Genomic DNA, 24115 nt, shown 5'->3' on the forward strand with positions numbered 1-24115 from the left:
GGAGTTGTTTACTTTCAATCAGCTAGTTCAGTGTGTCGGATTCGCTTTTGTTTTGCTCTGGTTTTGGAAAGACTATCGTAGCTTTACCAAGTTCCCCGCCGATTCGTTAAACTCCTACAGGTGTCAACCTGAAGAGCTTCTATTTAGTGACCTTTACTAGCGTATTTGGTAAGTAAGTACTCCGTACAAGTGTCGGGGTTAATGTGGTGCATTGCCAAAGACTCCGCATCACCAAAGGTGAGTGAGATCCGGTGACGGAGGGGAAACCTTGCGGGGACCCCACATGTATGCCGAAACCCACAGTTTCTCTTCATGAACAATAGAAGCCCAATTGACAACTGTACGATCTGTAACCGGTTTCCCTAGGCCGGCGGGCTGGGCAGCAGAAGTCTCTGGAGGTCATGCGTTGCTGCGCTTACGTTTCCCTTCCCGAGGACTCGCCCAGAGAAACCTTTTCCTGTTCGTATATACATGACTGGCCTACCCGTCTTTGGAGGCACGGGTTAGTACTGGTTAACAAAGTCGTCTGACAGCAACCCAAAGAGGTGCGGGGTTCTGGGCCCAGCCAGCAAAACCACCTCAAGGTTAGTGTTCTGGCCTCTGGTCGACGCATACCTGGTATCCATAGCCGCCGTTGTTGAGAGAGTATTTCTGCAACCTCTCATCCCATCTATCTTGTTGCTGTGTCTACAACTTCAGCGTCAGACATCCATACCTTACCTAGCTGTTGAACCTGAATTGAAATATTTTGTTTGCTAAAGATTAGCTTTGTGGAAACCTTTTTACTTTCTTTCTCCAGTACATTGTACATTCATCTTCATTCCCAATCCACCATTATGGCTTCGCAATCCGACTCCTTATTGAACAGACTGAGGTCTGTGAGCCAGGTTGACTGCGACACTCTTGATGTTGAAGGTAGCTTTTTCCTTTCTTGACAACTTATGTCTCCGAATGCCTTTCGCAATGAGATGCTAACCACGATATAGTTGCCAAGGCATTGGGCCCCTTTGTGGACTGCACTTCCAACCAAGCCATCGCGTATAATGAGCTTACCAAAACCACACCTGACGGGAAGCTTTATCATGAGCAGCTTATTCGTGATGCCGTGAAGGATGCACAGAGCTGGGCCCGGACAGCATGGCCAGACATTGACCCAATTCTTTTAGCCGTGGAAATTATGGTATGTGTTAGGATACGAACAGATGTCCGTTCGGTTTCGCTGATGTGTCCATAGATGGTCAGGCTGTCAATACAATTTGCCCCGTTCTTGACAGGTAACTTTCTTGTTCAGACCAATACCAAGTGGTCTTACTCGATCGAGAAAACCCGTTACAATGGCGAGCGTGAGTTCACCCCTTCAGTCGAGGCATATGAATGCTTGACTTGGTCATGGCTGACTTTTGGATATAGGGATCGTCGAAATCTTCAAGAAGCTTGATCCCAATTTCGACGTCAAACGAGTGTGCATCAAGATCCCTTCCACTTGGGAGGGAATTGCTGCCTGCAGAATTCTTGAGCAAAAAGGAATCAGTACTTTGGCAACGACAATGTTCTGCATGGAACAGGCGGCCCTTGCCGCTGACGCCGGGTGTGCCTACATAGCCCCCTATGTGAATGAGCTCAAGGCTCATTTTGTCCCCGGGTGAGTTGAGTTTGGACATGCGCCGGTCAAACCTCCTTCGCAAGAAAGTACGTGTACTGACCTACTTGATGTTCAGTTATGTAGATCAGCACAAAGCCTTCGACTTCTGCAGACAAGCCCAGGCATACTACATTGAGAAAAAGGCAAAGACGCAGGTGATGGCTGCCAGTTTGACTTCCGTCGCCGAAGTCGTTCGACTTGCTGGAATCCAACACGTGACTGTATCACCGCATTTGCTCCAAGGCCTCGCCACGCAACCCGCCTCAACATGGCCGGAGGAGATCGGCGGTTATTTTGCGGCTGGTCCTGACAAGGCATGGGATGCTGATTTTGGAGCTGCACTTCAGGACGAGAGCGAGTGGCGCATTGCATTCACACGCAGCGGCAACGGCAAGTTTGAAGAAAAGCTCATCCAAGCTATCAACATCTTCTCGGACAAGCAGGATAGTCTTGAGGAGCTTGCCCGTCGTTTCCTGTAATTCAATGCTGTCGTTGTCGGCATGTCGAGAATGATAGCTGTTCTTGCGGGTTAGAATTGTACCCAATATGAAAGACTCAGATAGCCCGGGTCTACTTGGCACATATACATCTTTGATTCATGCTTTGATTCATCCTGGCCAGGCAAAAGTTATGGGCCGCAGGTATTTGCCTCCTCCATGGCATTTGAAGACACAAACAGCCCCGGTTCAGCCCTCTCCTCCCAGAAGCAATCCAGGTGTCCTACATACCACAATCTGTCCATCAGCCCGAGAACGCCACCATCCCCCGCATTGTTCGCTTCAGCACAAGAAGTATGCAGGATGATAAGAGCTCGGCTACGATTGGCCTACACCGCTCATGCTACTTGGACCCCCTGTCTTTTGATAAAATATCCTGATAACCCTTGCCTCGTTATCAGTGAACTCGTTGCCCACGCTTCGTATCTTCCCTCATTAACCCAGCAAGAGATAGGTGTCCGTAGAAAACTTGCCATTGCCGAGCTGAAAGCTGTCGATTATGTGGCCATGTTACTTTCCGCAGACTGCAGCCCTGTTCGAGCCAATCCCACACAGGTAGGTCTGTCGGGGAAAAAAAAAGGATCGCTGCAGAGGGGGTTACATCGTACTGAGCTGGCTGTTTGCGGACTACATAGAGTCGGGCATGTCTCATTTTTTTCTAAGAGACGCCACACAGTTCAGCAGCATTGTAGGTGGTGTTTAACGTCGTGTTGCTTTTCGGCCCCGGATCTGCCACCTCCCCCGGACTTTGTTTTGTAATCCGTCGAGACTTTTTGTTGTCTATATTTCCTTTCTTTCTTTGCTCGGTCACATTACGGATTTGGATCTGTAACAATTGGATCGACAAATATTCGACAGCACGCTGGTGCAATTCGGCGGCAAAATCGTTACTCACAATGCGGGGTTATAGCAAAGAGGAGGCCAAGCGACGATGCACTTCGGTGCAAGCCTGGGAGCTCCCCAAGCATCCCAGCGCTATTGCTCCTGATGGCGTCTGGGTAAGAGTTTTTTTATCCAGTCGGCGAGCAAAGTAGAAAGTGATAGCAACTGACCACATATGTAGACAAACTCGGACATGGACCCAGTTCCCCTTGAGCAACAGACATGGAGCATATGGACCATTCTGGCTTACTGGAGTTCGGACTTGATGAACTTGTCAACTTTGCAGACAGCAGGAAGTATCTTAGCAGTCGGATTAAGTTGGAGAGAGTGAGTTGCGACGAGGTCTCACGGGGTTGGCGATAAGTGTACTCACACGACCTAGGGCAATACCTGCCATGGCTGTGGGAACCCTTGCCATTGCAGTGGCCATGGTTCTCAACGGTGCGATTGGTAGCAGACTACACGTCCCGTTTTCAGTCATAGCAGCAGGGAGCTTTGGCTTCTACTTTCGATACTTCGCCATCGTCAGCCGAGCCATCTTAGCCATGTTCTGGTTCGGGGTTCAATGTGCAAATGGCTCATTCTGTCTCACCATCATGTTGAGCGCAATTGCGCCTTCTTATGGAAGAATCCCGAATAGACTGCCCGAATCAGCAGGCATCACATCCATGGGGATGTGTTCGTGAGTTCACTCGGTCATTTTGCATTTCCCAGAGCCCGCCGCTAACCTGCTCATCCAGGTTCTTTCTGTTCTGGCTTCTCCAGCTTCCTCTGTTGCTCATTCACCCAACCAAACTTCGGCCTTTATTCTATGTAAAACTTATCGCCACGCCTGCTGTAGTCCTTGGCACAATGGGGTGGGCAGTAAAGAAGGCTGGCGGTGGTGGAGATATCTTCAAGTTGCAGCCCGAAGTCCCTTCGGGGACACCACAATATGCCTGGCTGTGGCTGTCCTGCATGTCGAGTGTCACAGGCCAGTGGGCGACGATGGGGGTTAACATCCCCGACTTTCTGCGTTATGCCAAGAGTCCCAACGGCCAGCTGGTGCAGCTGCCCTTCGTCCCGATGGTGTTTACGATTTGTGGCACATTGGGTATCATCACAACTTCAGCCACCAAGGTTTTTGTGGGCGAGTACCTTTGGAACCCCCTAGATATCGTCAGTCTATGGCTCGCAAACGGATCTGGTGGGCGTTGCGCTGCCTTCTTTGCAGCGCTTGCCTGGTTTATCGCCACTGTCGGCACCAACATCACGGCAAACTCGATTAGTGCCGCTAATGACCTGACAGTAATGTTCCCCCGTTACTTGAATATCAAGAGGGGATGCATCGTCGCAGCCGTTATTGGAGGATGGGTGCTGGTACCGTGGAAGATTCTCAGTTCCGCGCAGACCTTTCTTAACTTCATGGGCGCCTATGCCGTGTTCCTCGCTCCCATCAGTGGCATTATGGCGGCAGACTTTTGGATTGTCAAGAAGCAGCGCTACGACCTGCCTGGTGAGTACAGTCTTAATGATGTCGGCTTTGTCATATTTTATCATGTTTCTGCTTTTGTAATACCGAGACTAACAGCTCTGCCAGCACTGTACGATCCTCATGGGCGTTATCGGTACGTCGCTGGATGTAATTGGCGAGCATTTGTGGCATTTATAGTGCCTGTAGGCCCTTCACTACCCGGGATGGCGCTGGCCATCAGTGGGTACCCGGCGGTCAAGATCTCTGAAGGCGCGAAACATCTGTATAGCTTCGACTGGCTCTTTGGTTTTGTGGTATCGATCTTCTTATACACGGCTCTTAGCTGGCTCGTGCCGGCCCAGGAATCTCTGGTGCCACAGACGATTTGGGTAAGGGAAAACATGGGCATCGAGGGTACAGCTCAAGGCAGTGACGTCGAAAACCCCAATTTCCCTGAAAAGGTGCGAACGACGTCTCAGGATACTCATCGAAGGCCCGATTCCAAGGTACTTTGACGTGTGGCATGTCTGAGCTTGGTTGGATAAGGCGTGATAGAAAAGGAATACACTCCTCTCAAAGGATCATGTGTGGGTATGATGCTGGACTGAGTAATCCCTAGAGACTGTAGGGTGGTTATGTCTTCACCGAGGTACATCGGTATTGGCAGGTAGCTATCCACGGTGATATGCCAGTCAAAGCTGAACCTTTTGGCACATTTAGTCGGCGAGGAATCAGGACCAAAATGCCGGGTGGTGGGTTTGATTAGAGTTGTGGAGCACCATCAGAGTTGCCCAGAGCCAATACCATGTTTCATGGTCTTTGACCATTACTAAGAGTTAACAATGGCCGGTTCCAATAAGCCGGCGACTTGCAAGGCCCGAGATGAGCGTTGAGACAATAAAACCGCGGGGCTGTAAACGGTCTTCGGGGACCACGTGGGCGGCTTTGCGGCAATCATCGGCGTTCTCGGCCGTCTAGTGTAGCAGCTCAGTCTTGTGATGACGCAAAGAGAGAGATCAGTTGCGAGTTTATTGTCGGTCTAGGCCATAGAAACAGCCAATGGAATTTATTTTGAACTGCGAAGTACGATATGTTGAGCTGACTGCCGGGCTGGCCCCTCTCAATAATTTTGAAGTCTGAAAAGACAACAGCGCTGAACACAAATGTCCAGTGTCTCTATCCGCATCTGGACAGCTCCCCAAAAAGCGGACCCACCCCCTCGGGCTTCCCACCTGACCACGGACCCACTAAGTGGTCGAATTGCACAAACCTACGCACAAGCCATCTGCATAACTTATCCGTTTAATGCAGACCGCTTGATTTGTGAAAAACCCATTCCCCCCCACCCTCAGACTTTTCTCTCTCCCTCCTAGAGCAATCACGCCATCGCCCTTGTCAGTCACATCATTGTCCAAGCTCCACACCAGAGCCGCGCTCTCGACGTCCTCATCCCCCAAAGAAGCCCATCTCGGCCATTCACCTTGCGAATACTCCAAATGCAAGCGCCGCGGCGTCTGTTTAGCGAGCTTTTTCAGCTCTCAATCCGGCGGCCCGTCCCTCCTCGACTGGCACACGCCCCTGTTGCCCTTCGTGGGAGTGGCCCTGCTTCTCCTTCTCCTCCGACACGCCATCTCCTACACGCCTCTGCTTGCTCCAGGCACACCCAGCCGACATCCGCCTCCTCGACATCCTCCGCTAGAGGTGCTGGTCGTGGGGACCAGGAACAACAGCATTCTTACAATGATGGACGGTCTGGGAACCGACCCCCACGCCGTAGGGCCCCGGCTACCGTCCGGACTCTGCTCGCTAGTGGCGGGCTGCTTTCTCTCTTCATTGGCCTCTCGGAGCCCTTCCATGTTCCCCAAACAGATGATGTTGACGCTTCCGGCCCGGCATCCTCGACCGACGACCGCGACCCGTCCCTCCCTCGCTTTCGGCTGACCGAGGTCCGCAAGCACGACGCCAAGTCTGGCGCCCCGTGGGTTACACAAGGCGACAAGGTCTACGACATAACGGACTGGGTTGGTGCTCACCCGGGAGGTGATGTCATTCTACGTGCTGCTGGAGGTAGCATTGACCCTTACTGGAATATCTTCACCATCCATAAGTCGCCCCATGTATACGAGATTTTGAACCAGTACCTGATTGGCTTCATCGACGCGGCGGATCTCGTTGATGGCAAACCTGCTGCTCAGGAGATCGAGGATCCCTTTAAGCACGACCCAAGCCGTGATCCGAGACTCATCACATTGACTCCTAAGCCTCGCAATGCGGAAACTCCCTTGGAGGGGCTGGCCGACAGCTACATTACCCCTAATGAACTCTTCTACGTGCGTAACCACATGTGGGTTCCACAAGTAGATGACACCTCGGACTACACCCTAAAGATTGAATTGCTCGATGGAACTATCAAGGAGTACACTCTCGACGATCTCAAGACCAAGTTCAAACCCTCAACTATTGTGGCTGTACTCCAATGTTCTGGTAACCGCCGAAGTGACATGACGCGCAATGCGCGAAAGACAAACGGCCTTCAGTGGAATGTGGGTGCCATCTCCTGTGCTGAATGGCAGGGCGTAAAGCTCTCGGATGTGCTCGCCGACGCTGGTGTCCCGGTCCAGCAAGCAATGACCGGCGAAACGGAAGCTAAGCATGTTCAATTTTCGGCCCTTGAGGCCTATGGTGCATCGATTCCAATCGAATCCGCCCTGGATCCCCGTGGTGATGTACTTCTCGCCTACTCAATGAACGGCAAGCCGTTGCCAAGAGACCACGGATTTCCGCTCCGTGCACTTGTTCCTGGCCATGTCGCTGCTCGATCTGTCAAGTGGTTGAGCCAAATCACTTTGTCGGATGAGGAGAGCCACAGTCAATGGCAACGCAAGGACTACAAGTGTTTCGGCCCCAATGAAACGAAGCCCGACTGGGATAGCGCGGCAGCCATCCAGGAAATGCCCATCACTAGTGCCATCACAACTGTGAGGTTGGGTGATTGGACAAGCGACGCCGAGGGTTCGTCAGAAGAACGGCAGGTATCTAGCGGTCGCCAGGCCTCGCTCAAGGGATATGCCTACTCTGGCGGAGGCCGCAAGATCGTGCGAGTTGACGTGAGTCTCGACAACGGCAAGACATGGGACCAGGCCGAGCTGCTCGAAGAACCTGGAGCCCCGCCCAAAGCCGGTCACAAGTCATGGGCATGGAAGCGCTGGCGGTACGATGGGGTCATGCCCGTTGGTGCGGCCGGTGAGGACGGCAAGACGTGCACCACCATGCTCGTTAAAGCCACGGACGAGGCCTACAACTCCCAGCCAGAGAGCTACGACGCCATTTTCAACCAGCGGGGCAACCTGGCCAACGCCTGGCACCGTCTTCAAGTCTGCACCGACTGTAATAAGAAGACTAGAGTTGCCGCTACCCAGTAACTAACAAATGAAGAGGAGGAAATTTGAGAAAAGAGAGAAAAGAAAAAGAAAAAAAAAACACCTTTGAAAGTTGACAGAGGTGGGTGAGAGAGAAGACCGATACGTGGGCGGGCATATTTTTTTTCCTCGTGTAAAGCGACAGACAGCGCATTCAGGAGTCATGAAGCGAAAGCCGGCTAGTCCTTTTTTTTTTTTTTTCTTTCTTCTTAGTTTGATATCCACAGTTGTGTCCTACACTACGTAGTGGACTTTGCATTATTCAGCTTCATTTCATAACCAGGCAGTCAGTTGTACGTAGAATGGAGAAGAGACGGCATATTTGAAATCGCAACTGAAGGATTCAATTGTTACGGTGCAGCACAGCCCGACAAGTCTTCGTGTCCTCGACTGCCCTCTGTAACGTGACTAATGGGCCGATAGTCTTAAGCCCTCCGCCATCTATTCTTTAGAAACCATCCCTGACATAGAAATACATGGCTCATGCGCCTAGCTAGAAATCTAGTCTTCATCCTCCTCCTCGTTGTCGGTGAAGTACTCAAACTCACCGGGCACAGTCGCCTCCTCATCTCCCTCTCCGTCCTCATCAACAGCGGTGAGAACACCCGCAGCAGCCGCAGCACCGCTTTCATCGCTCGCGCCGGCGAGGTCACCTCTCCTCTGGCGGCCGAGCAACTCGCTCAGCTCGTTAAGCGAGCGGAGGTCACCACCAGCGCCAGCTCTAAGGGCCTGAGAAATGATGTTCTGCTGCTGCCGAGGCGTCAGACCCGCCGATGAGCCACCAGCGTTACTTTGGCCGGCGACGGGAGCCTTCTCTGTCGTCACCTTCTTCAGCTTCTCCTCCATAAGTGACTTCTCTTCGTCAGGCTGGGTGTCTTGCAACAAAAGAGGTCCTCCGGTGGGCTATTCTTAGTTAGTACAACACTTTGTGGATTAGGATGGGACATCACTTTACCTTCTTGACCGGCTTATAACGACCAGCAGGGAAGCTGATGAACTTGAGCTGTCCGGGAAGCACCCGCGACATGTTTTCCATGTCGTAGCCGACCTTCTCCTTCTCTGCCTTCTTCTTTGTGTCAGCCGGGGGGGCGGAAGCCTCCTTCTCAACGGCATCGCCTTCCTTCTTGTCTTTACTCTCGTCTTTCTTCTCGTCAACCTCCATCTTATCGGAGACAGTTGGCTTCGCAGACGAGTCGATGTCCATGCTCTCACGTCGCTGAGCACGCTCCTTCTTCTGAGCTCTTCGCTTGGCCTGCGCAGTAGTGGAAAGGATAGCGGTGGCAACCATAGTGGGCCCCTCCTCGGCCTTGACCTCCTGCTCGGGGGGGTAGTCGAAGAGGCTGGGGCGGGTGGCGCAGTGGAACTTGAAGCTGGGGATCTCAAGATCGTGATCCAGGCCAATGATGGAAGTGGGAGAGAATGCCAGCGAGAGGAAGTGGGTGAAGGGGAACCAGTACCAGTACTGAGTAAAGACTGCCATACCAACAATGCCGGCCATGTTAAGGTTACCAGTCTGGGTCTGGAGACCAATGGTGCAGTTGCGGCCACCAGCATCGATGATACCCAAGGCAAGAGAAGCACCGAACTTGGTCATGGCATCCTCGTGGCGGTCACCCACAACCTTCTTCAGGGTCTTGCGGATGGATGCGGCCTTGGGGTTCATGACCTCGTTCTGCTGGATCATGATCATGGCCAGAGCAATGTGGGCACCCTGGCGGACAAAGTCGGTGGGGTCCTTCATCATTGGCTCCAGCAGGTCAATCGCTTCGTCAAGACCAGTTCCGGCGCATGAAATACCCAAAGCCATGGCGGAGCCGTATCGAACATGAGGGTTGTATGACTCGGACAAGAGCTCGACCATGCGAGGCACGCTGCCGGGTTTGCGGAATAGAATGAAGCCCAAGCTCATGACAGCAATACGACGGACATCATCGTTGACATCGCTAACAGCAATGTGCAACAGCTTGCGAATGGCCTTGTTGCTGCCAGTGCCGCAGTAAGCAAGAGCAACGGTCATGATACCGCCGTACCTCAGAGTCGGGTCGGGGTCGTTGAGAAGACCTTCAATCATTGCATCGGCACCCTCCTGACGACCATACATGATCAGGGCCATACCGATCGCCAAACCACGGACAATCTTCTCGTGGGTGGTCTCGTGGGCGTAGGTGATCATGTCTTCCAGCGCTCGCACGTTGCCTGTGCCAAGCATGATAAGACCCATGGCAAGACCGACAGCTTCACCGTTCAAGGCGGAGTCAGTGAAGAGGACGGTTCGGAGGTTGTCAAAGATCTCTTCGGAGCCAGTACCCATGCCTGCAATACCAAGACCCAGAGCACCACCGTGCTGGATGACCTCCTCCTCAGCGGACGTAAATTGAGTCTTGAGATACTCAAGAGCATCAGCGCCGTGGTTAGCATGAATCAGACCATAGGCGTAAAGGGCACCGCCCTGGCTGAAGATTGAGCCACTGCTCAAGCCGCTTTGACGAGGCAGATACGGCTCGAGAAGCTTTCGGGACTGCGTCAGGTTACCGCGGTGGATGACTCCGAGAGCGGCCGTCGCGGTGAACTTGGACCAGTTGACCGCCTTTCCGAGCCACTCAAGGTTATCGCGGAAGAACTTGTCGTTAGTTGTGCCCTGGTTCATGAAGGCGTTGCAGAAGGTAACAGCAGTGTGGAAGATGGAGTTACGGCCCTCCAGACTGTCGCGGACCTTGTTCAGGATACTCAAATCGGTGCGGTTATTCCTGTAGAGGAACTCGAGGTTCAGCTGGATGGTCTTGCTGCCATCCAAGATGGAGCGGATGTTCTTGTAGACCTTGGCCAACTCGTCCGAAACCTCCTCTTCAGACGACTGCTGGTTCTCGAGCAGAGGTTCTTCCTCAGTGGTCTCACTTTCTTGGGCCTTGGCAGGCTCGCCAGAAGGCAGGGAGTTGATGATCTTGCCCAAAAACTCCTGGGTTCCGTTGTCGTACAGGTCGAAAGCGATCTGGTATGCGTTGGCGATTGAGTTGCGGTCGCCGTTCTCGATGAGTTGCCGAAGCATGCGCGAAGCCTCTTCATCGGAGCTTAGATAAACGACGCACTTGGCGATGGCGAAGTAGTCGGGGTTGGGGATTTCGTTGAGGAGATCAAGAATCAGGCGTAGGATCTCGGTACGGAAGCTTCGTTCTTGAACAATGTCCATGCAGATACTCAAGGCGTACTCCATGAGCTCTTCGGCGGGACCTTGGCCGTCAGATGACTTGCTCTTAGACCGCTTCTCATCCTCACTGGCTCGCTTGATGACGCGGCGAAGGACCTCCAAGTTCTTGGCCTCGACGGCAATGCCGACGACCTGGCGATATCTGCCATCCTTTAAGCAAGCCTCGAACAGACGCTCAATTACGCGTTGGAGGGCAAGCTGTGTTGCTTGATCGTTGATGGGAGCAATAGACCCAGAACGGCCCTCCTTGACTGGTTGGAATGTAGGATCGAGGATGGTGTTGTCGGTTGAGACTCGGGAGAGGAGCGACTTGGAGGGGAGGGTCGTCTGGGAAAAGGGCGTCGTGGGCGAGATCAGAGCTGAACCGTCAGCAGCACCACTGGCAAAAGTGGTCGCGAGAGCGGGCAGGGAGTTATCGTTCTTGGGCGACTTGGGAACGGTGTGCTGGGCGGAAGAGGCGGCAATGTATTGGTCGATGCACTTGGAAATGATGGTTTCCTCGAACTCGCCGGGGGCGTCAAGCTTGAAGAGATCTCCAGCGGCCAGCGCAAAGGTCATGCTCTCATTGTAGGCCTGGAGATGGTAGTAGACCTTGGCAAGAACGAGAGCGGCAAGCTGCCGTTGGGGAAAGGTATCATCTTCGTAGAGGGCCTCGCTGTGCAAAGGGTCAGTATCTCAAACAAGCTAGAGCCCCGCGAGGAGCAATTAGCGGGAGGGGAAAGGCCTTACATCTGGCTCAGAGCACCTGCGACCTCAGTCCAGACAGTATCAATGTCATCATTGAGGGTCTGAAGGGCAAAGACCTTGAGGTCGTGCTCCTCATCGGCCAGGAAGCCCAGCACTCCGGTAGCTGATACCAGGCCAGGCATTTTGGGGAGGTGGCCACGAGGACAAGGCGTAGCTTGAGCTAGCTGCGAAGAAGGAGAGAGATGCGCGACTGAGACGTTTATGACAGTTGTTCAGTCGGTTCTAAAATGAGTCGTCGCGCGGACTAGGTGGTTGGGATGGGATGAATATCGGATTGGGTGGTGATGGGAGCTCCGAAGAGGCGGTTTTGGTGATGGAAGAAGGACGTCGAAGGCAAAGGCGCGAATGCAGCATCCACGTCAGGCAGGTCTGCCTGCCTCTGCCTTGCCTTGGGGCAGCGTACCTCAGTGGCCCTTGCAGCACCAATCCAACAAGTGCCAATAGCAACGAGCGGTGCTCAGCACGGACCAAGCCCGAAAGATGAGTCAGCATGCCGCTGCCGTGCCTAGTTAAAGCTGCACCCGGAGAGACAGCTGAATCATATGGAATGAGGTAATCACAGCCCCGACTGTGTTGAGGTAGTGCTTTCCTCACCTTTTGACTTCGGTTAAGCTTCGGGGAAGCCGTGGATGGGAATTGGCTGTTTCCGTCACCATCCACCCAAGCACAAGCTTACCTTTGCTTGGTACAAACTGCAAGAGTGACCTCACATACCCGCAGCCAATGGGCCTCGGCCTCCTCCCCGCTTCGTCTGGTCGCCGGGGGGTAGGTCACTTCAGTCAGTAAAGGTCAACAACTCACCTGAGGCCAGCTCACTATCTAGTTCCATCTTCAGCTTTTTTACTGCAACTTTGTCTTGCTTTGCGGATCATTTATATTGGCTTTGTCCAACTCTACAGGATGAGTTCGGAATCGCATCCAAGTCTATTACTGCTACCCTTCCCACCGCGACCGCCATCTCGTACCTCACTCAGCGCAGCCTATCGCCCCTCGCTTCTCGCTGTTCTTTCAAAAATCAAGAATCCTGCTCGGTCATCCGTCCTTGTTGTTGCCATTGTGTGCCCCATTTTGCGCGGAGCCTCACCAAAGACCAAGTCATTGTCATGGACCGCTGCGCAGTCTCTTGCGGCTGGCATCTACAGCCTTATTGCCGTCGTATGCGCTGAGCAATCCATCGCTACTGATGTGAACGGAGGTCCGGGTTCAGTTGATGCGCGCGTGGTACTTGTTGATCATGACGCCAACCGCAGATTTGCGCCGGACTTCGTCGCCGCCATCGAACCAAACAACACGACTGTCGTTGACCTTCCAACCTTTGCCTCTGCCTATCACCCTTGGAGCTACATCTTCCACGTGAACAGCGAACAGGGATACCGCACTCTGTCAACGTATCTTAAATTTGCCGAGGGCAAGCAGACGATTCTTCAGTCGCAGCTGGTTGTGGTTGAAGCTGGGCTGAGCATGAATCTCGAAGGTCCTGGAACAGACAACACGGATCCGACTCCTGGATACCCCGTGGTCTGCCTAGGTGGTACATTTGACCACCTGCATCCAGGACACAAGCTGATGCTCATGGCTGCGGTTCTCTTGTTACGGGTTCCAGAAAAGGATTCCGGGTCTAGTTGCCGCCTGGTGTTGGGCATCGCGGGCGACCAACTGCTGAAGAACAAGAAGTATGCCGAACTTGTGCAATCATGGGATGACAGGGTTAAGTACACCCTGGACTTCCTAGCAACTCTGCTCGAACTGGACAAGAGCGGATGGAAGAAGAAGTCTGGCCCGGTCTCGACGGTGATGACCAAGCCTGGCCACCTAGAGGCAAGATTCCGGAACGGCACCATCGTAGTTGAATGTGTCGAGTTCCAGGATGTGTATGGGCCCACGACTTCAATGCCGGAGATCGAGGCTCTGGTGGTTTCTGGGGAGACACGGTCTGGCGGCAAGGCAGTCAATGACAAGAGAATCAGTCAAGGATGGAAGGCGTTGGAGACGTATGAAGTGGACGTCCTGGACGCCCACGACCTTGGCGACGAGGCGGCCAGGACGGATGACTTTGCGAATAAGATTAGTAGCACTGCCATTCGACAACAAAAGGCGGAATCCGCAGCGAAGTCGAGCTTGTAGAGGGATGGAGGGATTTTCATTTCAACGGCTGAGCAGAGGGCATGATGAATATCACGAGTAGATGATACCTAAGGTCCAAGACGCATAAGGCCTATTGCTAATCTTTGCGTTGCCGATGCCAATTCTGTCCCACCCTGCCCAACAGTTCACCACCAGGGCACCCAAGTAAGACTGGCTAAAGGTGTCGTTTAAAGATGAGAGGTAGATGTGGAGAGCCCAGCGCATGGAGTATGACGAGCAACAGAAACAATGGTCCAAGGCGCATCAAGATTAGGGTGTTGCATCCGTCTACGGGCCAAGAGACGAATAATGTAAGGTCACGGCAGTTGGGAAGCAAGGGTGGATGACGAGTTGACGTATGAAAAACCCCCTGAGTAGCCATTTGACTGGCTAGTGGCGAGTAGGGAAAGGATTGATGTACTATTCAGATATAATATTAGCACATATACATACCTCAGGATTTCAGGAAACAACTGGTTGTACAGAGCCAGAGCCAGAGCCAGGCATGAATTGCGGAGTAGAAGTAGGCCCACAGAGCAGCAATCTCAAACGATGAAAAGAGACAGGGTTAGCAACCCCGAAGTGGACGCGGACGCGAAGGGGTTGAAAAGAGGAAAAAAGGCACGATCAGACCCCTCTGGCGCCATCGACGCGACTCCACCTTCGCCCAGCACAGCCCCCGATTAGTGCCCCCGTCCAAATATCTGGATTTGTACACGCCATGTACTTCCGGGACGTCTTTTTCTGTATAGGAACTTTGGAGCATACCCTTGCGTTTGTGCAATTATCAGGGCTATCTGATCCTTTCGTGCAATGGCGCGTGCCTCATTCACAGCGCTCCTCTTTACTGCTGCTCCTAACGGCAGTTAAATGTTGAAAGGTTGACTTTCGTAGTGTAGGTGACCCTCTCTCTGACATGAGCATTCTTGCTCAAAACACTTGTCCTGATATTTCTATATACGATCTCTGTATTTTCCTCTTCAGTTTTTCTTCAAGAGCGACTTCCATATCCAGGCTCATATCTTCCCAATCTAGCCAGATTATTGTCACTGTGAGTAGGTAGCTTAGAAAAGAGAAGATGAGTTTACTTACATCGATAATTAAGGCTGGCCTCTTAGTACTGGGAACTTGTGTTGGCAAGAAGAACATGGTATGATAAAGGTACCTATACATTGTCAGGGTTGTACACACAACATACATTGGAGCTCCCAGGAGGTGGACAAGTGAGTAGTGAGCCAGAAGTGAAAAGTACCTTCTACCTGCACTAGTGTACACGTAGTCGAACAGGACAGGGAAGAAAGATAGCGGAAGAGAACTGAATAAAATAAAAATAAAACAAAAATCCCCGACAGGTTGGGTTCAAGCAGGGCACCGCAAAACAAGACAAGGCTGTGCAGCCCGCCTTTCCGCCTTTTTTAACCACTGGGTGATTGACTCTTCTAAGCTGAACTGGTTTCCTGTAATGGTGCTCTCCAACATATCCCATCATACCAACATACTGGTTTGCATACATATTTTGCAGGCACCGCACTGTTGATGATGGTAAATGCACACAAAAGGTAAGGGTATGTATGTATGTGGGTGCCGTGGCCCCCTTCTAAAGGACAGCCAAAGTGTGCATTCTTTCACTTGCCTTACAGGAGGAGCACATGCTATGTATACACAGCAGTGTGCTTTGCAAAAGAGCTGCGATGACCGTTTCGTCTGCCCCCCAAAACCCCCCCTGAGTGGCTCTTGATAGGCCAAAACCCATGGGCACCGACATTCACTACACACTAGCGTAGCATAGCACCACTAATACACCACCAGAGCAGCTAGCTCCCCTGTCGCCATCCACCCTCAGAGATATCAATCTTGGATGCGTGCTCAGCAGTATCTGATGGATGGTACCTTTCCCTGCTCCTTCTCCCACTTCCCCTTCTTGGCTGTGAATGTACTATAATGCTAGCCACCATACCTTGAAAAAGGCAGCTATAGGCGTGTATGTGTATATGTGTTTATATGTACATGTATGTACACTCACTCTCCTTTTGTGGCCTTTGTGAAAGAGCTTTACTTGCACTAGAGAGAGGAGAGAGAGAGAGCTCCTCTTACCTTGCTACCTTGGCGTGTCTCTCTCATCACCTTTTTATTTCATTTTTTTTTCCTTAATATTTTTTCTTTCTTTATTTTATTTTACTTACCACTCTGACAGACAGCCAACCGACGCCCTGTTGGTACTGACAGCCTAATCTAGCCAAGCTCAGCAAATGCACCAGCTACGAGTCCCATCTTTGCTCACTAACTTGGACGGATAGTTCCTTGAGCTGAGCTGAGCTGAGAGTGAGTGAGAAGTGAGAGACATAAGGATCCATCCATACTGGGGGAGACAGGAAGCAGAACAAGACACAGGAACCCTGCTGCGATCGGCGTCGCGACCAATCCATTTCCATCCTTTCTTTTTGTCTCCAAATTTCCCACGCAGCCGCAACAGAGAGAGAGAAAGAGAGGACAAGATGTTTTCTTTCTGAGAATACAACCACTCGACCACCACACTTACGCCCACTCGCACACACGCACACCCACACGCACCACCCCATTTATTCATCCCATTTAGTGTGTGTGCACCTGTGTCTTGCCCCCCTACTGCTACGACTACTACTGCTACTACCTAGCTTTCGATGCCTAGCCTCCACCCAAGGTAGCGACCACGACATCAATTGCCCGCGCCTACATCCATTCGCATCCACATCCGCATCGCACACACCACCCCCCCTTCGCGCGTCTTCAAGCCGATGTCTTCTCTTTTTCTCTCTTCTTCCCCTTCTCCTCATCTTCTCTGACTTCGGAGTACGGTCCCCTCCCCATTTACGATTCGCGACGACTCCAATTCGCACACGCACGCCCACATATATCCCAATCTTACCTCATTCCGACTTGTATCCGCCCCAGAGAAACAATTCGCCGAACTCGAACTCGACCTCGATCTTGACGTCGACACTCGACTTTCAACCCCCCACAAGCCGTCAACGACCGTGTCGTGTGCCTTGTCGCTAAATCGCACTTCTCTCGTCACTCGACCGCGTGCGCTCCAAATCCATACCAACCTCGAATTCACCATTCCGACTGTGACCTTGTCGTGCTTCGCATACTTTTGCTTGGTCTTAGCTTCTGCCCAATCCGATTCAGTTCAGCCCAGCCCATCCCGTCTCTCCGAACACCGACACCGACAGCGATAGCGACTACAACCGCCCATCACCCTCGCCGCCTGATCATGCCGACGTAATGTACGACTGTTGCCTCTCCATCTTGTTCAAGTAGAATCGCGTCGGCCGTATAGATCACCTACGTCGCGACAGTACCACGACCCGATAACCCCATCGCAATCCCTCCCGCACGCCGCGCACATGAGCTGTTGGTATTGACAGGGCGAAGCTGAAACTTTGCGCATTGCAGCAGACGCCGGGCGGAGTGTTGGACCGGACAAACAAGCAAGACTACACATAGATACTGGCCGTCCGTTGCACGCCCTGCGGTCTTCACTATGGACCTGAGAAGCTTGATGAACACGTCCGAAGATGCTGATCGGTCGAGAGCATCTGCTGCTGCCGCCGCTGCTGCCGCCGCCGCTGCACCTTCTGCTCCTCAGCCACTCCATGCGCAAAAGCAGCAGCCGTATCTTCAACAGCATCCTCAACAGCATCCTCAACAACATCTACAGCAGCATCCGCAGCAGCCCCAGCAACATCCACAACACCATCCGCAACAGCAGACTCCTACGACACCTTCGCAAGCCACTACCGCTTACGCCTTTAGGGAATCTGCGTACAGCCACGCCTTGCACTCGTCCCCAGGCAAGCATCCGGCGCCCCAGGAGTATGCCGTTCATCCCCAGGCCTCAACCCCGTCCTACCCTCCCAAGTCGCCTTATCAAACTCCGGGCCCTTACCCCGGCCGTCCGGCACCACCGCCGCTGCAGGCCGGCGCCCCTGGGCCCTATCCCGATGCACGATCTCCTCAGAGCGCCTCTATGCCCGCTCCTTCGCCGTATCGTCACACTCCGACATCGTCGGTGAGTGGCCCCAGTGGTGGTTATCCCTTTCCTTTCACCGGCCCACCGCAAGAGGTTGCAAGCCCTGTGCAACGACATCAATATCCACCATCCAACGCGTACCCCCAAAGGGAAAGCTATTCCCACCCGCCTGGTGCAACCGCACCTCCTTATCCACAACAACAGCAGCAACAGCAGCAACAGCAGCAACAGCAGCAGCAACAGCAACAACAACAGCAGCAGCAGCCGCCACCACAACATATGCCTCAGACACCGCCTATTGGTACTCCCGGCGGCGCCCATCCCTATATTCACCAACGCTCACAATCAACACAATCGACTCCTACTCCTACTTCTGCACATAGCCAGCAGCATCCGCAGCAACACGGTCAGCAATATCCTCACGGTAGTCCTGTGGCGAAATCGCACCCGCCGCCTGAGTATAACCGACAGCACTCGCAACCTCCTACCCCACTGGGCCCGCCCCAGACCGGGCCTCGACAATCTTCCTCAGCGCCGAGCTTTGCGCAACCACAAAGTCCTTATCAACAAAGACTGTCCGCATCGCACTTAGCCCAAGCCACACCTCCACCTCCTCCACCTCGTATGCCCAGCTCCCACAGCACCCACAGCACCCACGAACGAAGGTCGCTGTCGCATAGTGAACGCGATAAAAGTGGTAGCGTCAGCCCCAAGACCCGGGTTCCGAGCTTGCCGAGCAGCCTTGGTGGCCTTCCCGAACCCGAACCGCGACCGCAGCCGAGTGTCGCCAACATGGTGGAACCCGAACGCGAACGCGCCGCAACTCCCGCCAAGAGAAAGCTTGCCGATAGAGATTTGAGCCCTGGAGAACTCGAGAGAAAAGAGCCTCGGCCTCCGCCTGCAGAGGTCAATGGCGGCCCCAGCATTGCGAGCTCCCCAATCGTTCAGCGAAAGAGGAGGGTATACACGACGCCACCCATTTGGGCACAAACATGGAACGCGCGCGAAAACAAGCGATTGAAGTTGGCCAACTTTGAGCTGCAAAAACGAGGGCCACCACATGTTAACGGAAAACAAGAGCCCCCCAAGCAAGAAAGCAACACCAGTCGCCATGCATCGCCCGAGGCTGCACGATCCGTTCCTCCCCCGATGCAGGAATCGAAAGCAGAGAACCATCTTGGTCCCTGGGAAGAAAGCATTCTCGGAACCCGCCCGTACGAGGAATTGTCAAAGATGGTTGCCGATTTCCTCTTCAAGAACGTGTCCCTTCATCCCGACTCAGGCGAGATCATCGGCCGTGGCGTACAGTTCGAAATTGAGGCCAAAATGGGTCTACTCATTGACAGAGACACGAATGAACGTGTCGAGAGAGCTATTGGCACCGAGTGCGTTCTGCACGATACTGGCCGACTGGCTTTTAAGAGCAGCATGACAGAGGTATGGTTTTTTTTTTTTTTCCCGTTGCTGTATTTTTCCCCTTCTTTTTCTTCTCTGCATAAATTCAATCGAGCATTGCTGATATTGATCTTCTACAGGCTCAACATAGAGGTCTCAACGATTTCCTCAACCAACTTGTTGTTCAGACCGATCCGCGGAACCCTAACGCTCGAGGCCGAGTCCAAATTCAGTACAAACACCGACGGGAAGTTGATAAGTTCTTTGAGCTGCCCAACTCCTTGCATGCACGTCTTCCCGGATGTGTTCGAGCCCTCCTCCCACCCAGGCGACCTGTCAAGGTTCGCGTTACCTACGATATGAAGACACAGCAAGTCCTGGCCATGATAGTAAAAGCCCGAGTTGCCGACCTTCACATCCACCTGCCAACATGCCCCCTTGACTGTCGAATTAGCATCAATCTGGAAATGGCATGGGACGGGTCTATCGAAGAGTTGGAGAGCGTAGCTGTCAGCCATGCTGAGAGGTACCCCGATCGCAACAAGGATCGCCTGAGCTATAAGCAGAACCACTACCAGGTCGACTTGACGCAAGTGACACAGGTGATGCCTGGTCCTGGAGTAAGTTACCCTCGTCCGATTGTCTAGGTTTACCGACTCGGCTAACCCCGTCACAGAATACCCAACGCGTCGACAAGGAACACGAACTGGAAATCGAACTGTCACCGGACATCGTTCTCGAGCAACAACGCCGTGCCATGAGGAACGAGCCTCACTCGTACCCCCAGCTGGTAGAAGGATTTATCGATAACGTGCGGATTCTCGCTCGCCGGAGTCGCGATTTTGTGTAATATTTGTACGAGAGCATCTCAAAGAATTTTTTTTCTTCTTCTTTTTCTTATTTCAAGCTGGCTCGGGTGGTTTGATACCAAAAAAATATGGCTGTGTCTGGCGTCGAACGGTTACAGCGGTGCATTTTATCTTAACCGACTATTAAGTCCTTAGTCGAGCTCTCATGTCTTGGGACATAAATCTAGACATGCTGCTCATCAATAATTTTTGGCACGTAAGCCGAATCAATACACGCGTGTTAATTACCGCGATAGTGAGGTTCCCGCGGCTCTACAGTGTCTTGTCACTTGGCTCGACATTCTATCGTTTTCCGTCAATTACTTCCCGGCCGATTAGGAACACAATGAGACCAAACCTGGTGAGACTTAAACCGAAGCAGGGATAATAGTTACTAAATGATAGCCTCATCCTCCAGATGGCGGCAAATACTACAGAAGGGGGGTATTTATATATATAATGCGTCTAAATAAACATCATCTAAAGACTTTACGAAAAAAATGGCCTGAAAGCCAGCCATATTCAGCTGGCCTACGCCAGTTTCTCATCACCTTTGCCTGTGCCGCTGTGTCCGACAGGTTGAATATCTTCCGAATCAGCCCCGCGTGCGCTGTCGCCTCCGTTGACGTCCTTGGGGGTGACGAAGTTGGTGGTGGTGGGAGGAGCAACGTCGCGGCCTTCGGTATCCTCGATCTCCTCCTCGAGGACGAGGTTCAGAAGCATGCAGACGAAGGCGGTGACGGCGAAGCCCGTCTCCATGATGAGAACGATGGCGTCGAGGAAGCCGCGGAGGCCGCGGTTGTCGCCGGCGTAGGTGAAGACGTTGTCGAAGTAGGTCGGGACAAGGGTGGCGCCGTAGCCGAGGGTCAGACCGGCCGTAAGGATGAAGCGGTTACGGCGGTTGAAGGGCACGCCCTTGGTGATGATGGCCATGCCGGAGACGGCGACGGCGGTGAAGAGGAAAGACGTCATGCCGCCTAGGACCGAGGACGGGATGGCGACGAGGGAGGCGGCGAACTTGGCGAAGATGCCCATTATGACGAGGAAGAAGCAACTGGAGTGATTGATTGTGTTCAGCAGGAGGAAGAGCAAGAGTCTTCAATAAAAAGGGTGGTAATAGACGTACCAGCAGTAACCGGCGCTGCGGTTGGCGCAGCGGGTGAGGGCGATGACACCGTTGTTTTGGGCAAACTGGTATCTTGTGAGCAACTAACGACCGGCGTTTTGATTTGGGGAAAAAAAAAAAAAAAAAGGACAGTCAACTTACAGTGGTCATGGGCGTGATGGTCATCAACGCGGCAAGGACGCCATTGATACCGTCTGCCAACACGCCTCCCTGGATTCGAGACTCGAACAGACGGCCCTCGACCTCGAGGCGGGAGACGTCGCAGGTGGCGGTGATGTCTCCGATGGCTTCCGTCGCACAGATGATGTAGACGGCAAGTAGAGGGCTGGCACCCAAGTTAGCAAGGATTCTGGATCTGGATTCTCGCTCGGGGAAAATGCAGCTACATCGGCTTTGCTACTTACAGGATGAGTGGACCGTAGAGGGTGAGCTTGAAAGTGTGCACCCAGATGAAGGAGGCGGCGGGAGCGCTATCAATGCCGGACCGGTCAAAGTATCCGCAGGCCGCGGCGATGATGCATCCTGATGGGGAGAAGAGGAGTTAGTCGCCGGCATCACATTGCATTACATAGTCCGGGGAATGGACGGCGTGCGCAGCTTGCTTACCGACAAGGAGACCAATTACAACCGACGTCGACTTCATGATGGGCGCGCCAAATCTCTCGCACAGAATGATGGTAATGAAGACGGAAAATCCCAGGCCTAGATACTCTGCCGAGCCCCACGGGAGGGCATGAGGCGCCGCGATGTTGGGGCAACGAGCGAAGAAGTCCGTCGTCGGGTTGGCGCAAGGTCCGGAACCGCCCATCCAGTTCTGGAAGCCACTCTCAACGAGATGAATACCGATGAGCATGACTAGAGGAGACGTCAGGTCGAGAATCTCTTTCTAAGAAGTAACATCCTAGGCTTACCAGTAGGACCAGTAACTATGGGAGGGAAGATGCGGAGCATCACTTTGGGCGGCAAGAAGGAGATGGCGATTTCAATGAGAGCACAGAGAGCACTGGAACCAATGATGGCTAGGCCAAAAAGAAGTCAGTCATCTGACTGGATGGAAACACTGCTTGGGGCGAGGCAAGCTTACCGCCATACCCATCGGGACACGGGAGCTTGTTGCCCTGGGCATCTGTGGGACAGAAGCCGTTGGCATACATCTGAGCGAGAGCGCCCTGGGCGACGGGGATGATGGCGAAAGAAATGCCGACGACGGAAATCAAACCGGTGCCGATGTAGTATCTACAAACAGCCGTGTAAGTGGACTATCTATCTAAATTCACCAAAAAAAAAAAAGGGGCGACGCGGGGTTTTATCTCACGGAGTCTTGAAGACGTGAAACCGGGTGATTTGGATCGTGGACAAGAGGCCGGAGACGATCAAGGCGGTTGAAACTAGATACTGCTGCATTTCCGGGGTGAGATTGGCACCGGCGGCACCGCTGAGCAGGATGGGCGGCGTGATGATGCCGGCCAACATGGCGAGGGCATGCTGGAATCCCAGGAGCAGGGCGAGGAGCGTTGGCATCCGGTCATGAAGACCAAAGAAGGGGGCGGCCTTGGACGACTTCTTCATGAAGGGCAGATTGGGGCGGAATAGAAAGGCATAGTCGTAGTCGCCGACGAGGCCCTGCTTCGTGAAGAACCTATTCCTGGCACCGCGGAGGCGATCTCCCATTGTCCGTTTGGGAGACGTCCCCGGGACGATTTGCGACGGACCTTGATCCTCATCCATCTTGTTGTGTTTCTCCTAAGCGGTCTTGTCTTTTCTTGTTGTGTCTTGGTGTGACGTCAACAATAGCAATGAGGAGGCAATGGAGATTGTTCAGTTTCGTCACTCGAGGGAAGTCTGTAGACCTCGAAGGTTGTCAAAGAGACCAACGGGGAACTTGAGGCTGATTTCGACGTCAAAGAGAGAGAGAGAAGAAAAACTCTCTTCTTTGGGCCAAGCGATGGAGTAGAAAAAAAAAGCCAAGAGAAAGAAAAAAAAAACCTCGACGATATCCACGATGAATCACACAAAGGAAGATGTGGATCTCACTATATATATATGTATATATATCAAATTGCGACTCAGTCAGTCATTGTGCAGTATTGGAGTGCGCAAAACAATACGGTACCGTATCCAAGTAGCCAGTCAGTAATCTACATGGGGGCTGATCCTTTTAGTTGATGAATTCGAGCAATTAGCTTGAACCGCTATCAGCGGGATAAGCAGCACCAGACGACGTGAATGGCTAGTGATAGTAAAAAAAATGTGTATTCAGAAGGGCGGACCCGTTTGTCGCGTAGCTGGAGCGCCACCCCGGAGGAGAACAGCATGGGGACCGGGTTGGAGACTCCTCCCTCTCCCTTGTCAACGGTATCTCTATGTGGAAGAAGACTGGGATGGGTGGGTTTGGTTGGCGTCTTGGTTTCTTTCCCTTGGGTGTAACTGGGGGGGTTGGCAGAAGAAAAAAAAGAGACTTTGCAGATATCCGTACACTTAACAGAGTCCAAGCTGAATGTAGATGGGACGGGGCTTTGATAGAGTTCGATTAGGGAATCTGCAAGTCTATTTCCAATGTGCCTTTGTCACATATACTACAAACCCTCCAAATCTTGACGGACCTCACTAATCCTGACGGTACTTAAGAGTGTGGGGGAACACCCCTGGCATCAGTCCCGCGTGGCACACACACACACACTCTCTCTCTCTCTCTCACAACACACATACACATGGAGACTGCCGCCGTCTTCGCTCGCCACACTCTCGGGCGCGTCCTATGGCCG

At 52.8% G+C, this 24115-nt stretch overlaps 7 protein-coding genes across 7 annotated transcripts; 5 read left to right on the forward strand and 2 right to left on the reverse strand.

Annotated features, from left to right (window-relative positions):
- Window positions 1-836: 836 nt before the first annotated feature.
- On the forward strand, window positions 837-2121 carry CTRU02_215302 (Transaldolase 2; the record flags this gene model as incomplete). The annotated part of the gene is made up of 5 exons (XM_036731496.1): window positions 837-915; window positions 987-1180; window positions 1235-1343; window positions 1411-1642; window positions 1719-2121. The coding sequence occupies 5 exons, from the start codon at window positions 837-839 to the stop codon at window positions 2119-2121; spliced, it is 1017 nt and encodes a 338-aa protein (XP_036576704.1).
- A 914-nt stretch (window positions 2122-3035) lies between these two features.
- Window positions 3036-4989, forward strand: CTRU02_215303 (ncs1 allantoate transporter; the record flags this gene model as incomplete). Its single annotated transcript, XM_036731497.1, has 5 exons — window positions 3036-3137; window positions 3203-3348; window positions 3404-3703; window positions 3762-4552; window positions 4601-4989. 5 exons carry the CDS (start codon window positions 3036-3038, stop codon window positions 4987-4989), a joined length of 1728 nt encoding a protein of 575 aa, XP_036576705.1.
- A 981-nt stretch (window positions 4990-5970) lies between these two features.
- Window positions 5971-7896, forward strand: CTRU02_215304 (oxidoreductase molybdopterin binding domain-containing protein; the record flags this gene model as incomplete). Its single annotated transcript, XM_036731499.1, has 1 exon — window positions 5971-7896. One exon carries the CDS (start codon window positions 5971-5973, stop codon window positions 7894-7896), a length of 1926 nt encoding a protein of 641 aa, XP_036576706.1.
- Window positions 7897-8394: 498 nt separating this feature from the next.
- CTRU02_215305 (26s proteasome regulatory subunit) lies at window positions 8395-11967 on the reverse strand (the record flags this gene model as incomplete). Its single annotated transcript, XM_036731498.1, has 3 exons — window positions 8395-8796; window positions 8849-11753; window positions 11828-11967. 3 exons carry the CDS (start codon window positions 11965-11967, stop codon window positions 8395-8397), a joined length of 3447 nt encoding a protein of 1148 aa, XP_036576707.1.
- A 778-nt stretch (window positions 11968-12745) lies between these two features.
- On the forward strand, window positions 12746-13969 carry CTRU02_215306 (pantetheine-phosphate adenylyltransferase family protein; the record flags this gene model as incomplete). The annotated part of the gene is made up of 1 exon (XM_036731500.1): window positions 12746-13969. The coding sequence occupies one exon, from the start codon at window positions 12746-12748 to the stop codon at window positions 13967-13969; it is 1224 nt and encodes a 407-aa protein (XP_036576708.1).
- Window positions 13970-17492: 3523 nt separating this feature from the next.
- Window positions 17493-20226, forward strand: CTRU02_215307 (mRNA-capping enzyme subunit beta; the record flags this gene model as incomplete). The annotated part of the gene is made up of 3 exons (XM_036731501.1): window positions 17493-19418; window positions 19517-19996; window positions 20053-20226. The coding sequence occupies 3 exons, from the start codon at window positions 17493-17495 to the stop codon at window positions 20224-20226; spliced, it is 2580 nt and encodes an 859-aa protein (XP_036576709.1).
- A 529-nt stretch (window positions 20227-20755) lies between these two features.
- CTRU02_215308 (purine permease) lies at window positions 20756-23078 on the reverse strand (the record flags this gene model as incomplete). The annotated part of the gene is made up of 8 exons (XM_070206430.1): window positions 20756-21278; window positions 21351-21433; window positions 21492-21675; window positions 21755-21872; window positions 21957-22205; window positions 22262-22369; window positions 22435-22586; window positions 22666-23078. 8 exons carry the CDS (start codon window positions 23076-23078, stop codon window positions 20756-20758), a joined length of 1830 nt encoding a protein of 609 aa, XP_070059869.1.
- Between the last annotated feature and the right edge of the window lie 1037 nt (window positions 23079-24115).

Source organism: Colletotrichum truncatum, assembly GCF_014235925.2.
Source record: "Colletotrichum truncatum strain CMES1059 chromosome Unknown Contig_0015, whole genome shotgun sequence".
Classification (NCBI taxonomy): Eukaryota; Fungi; Ascomycota; class Sordariomycetes; order Glomerellales; family Glomerellaceae; genus Colletotrichum; species Colletotrichum truncatum.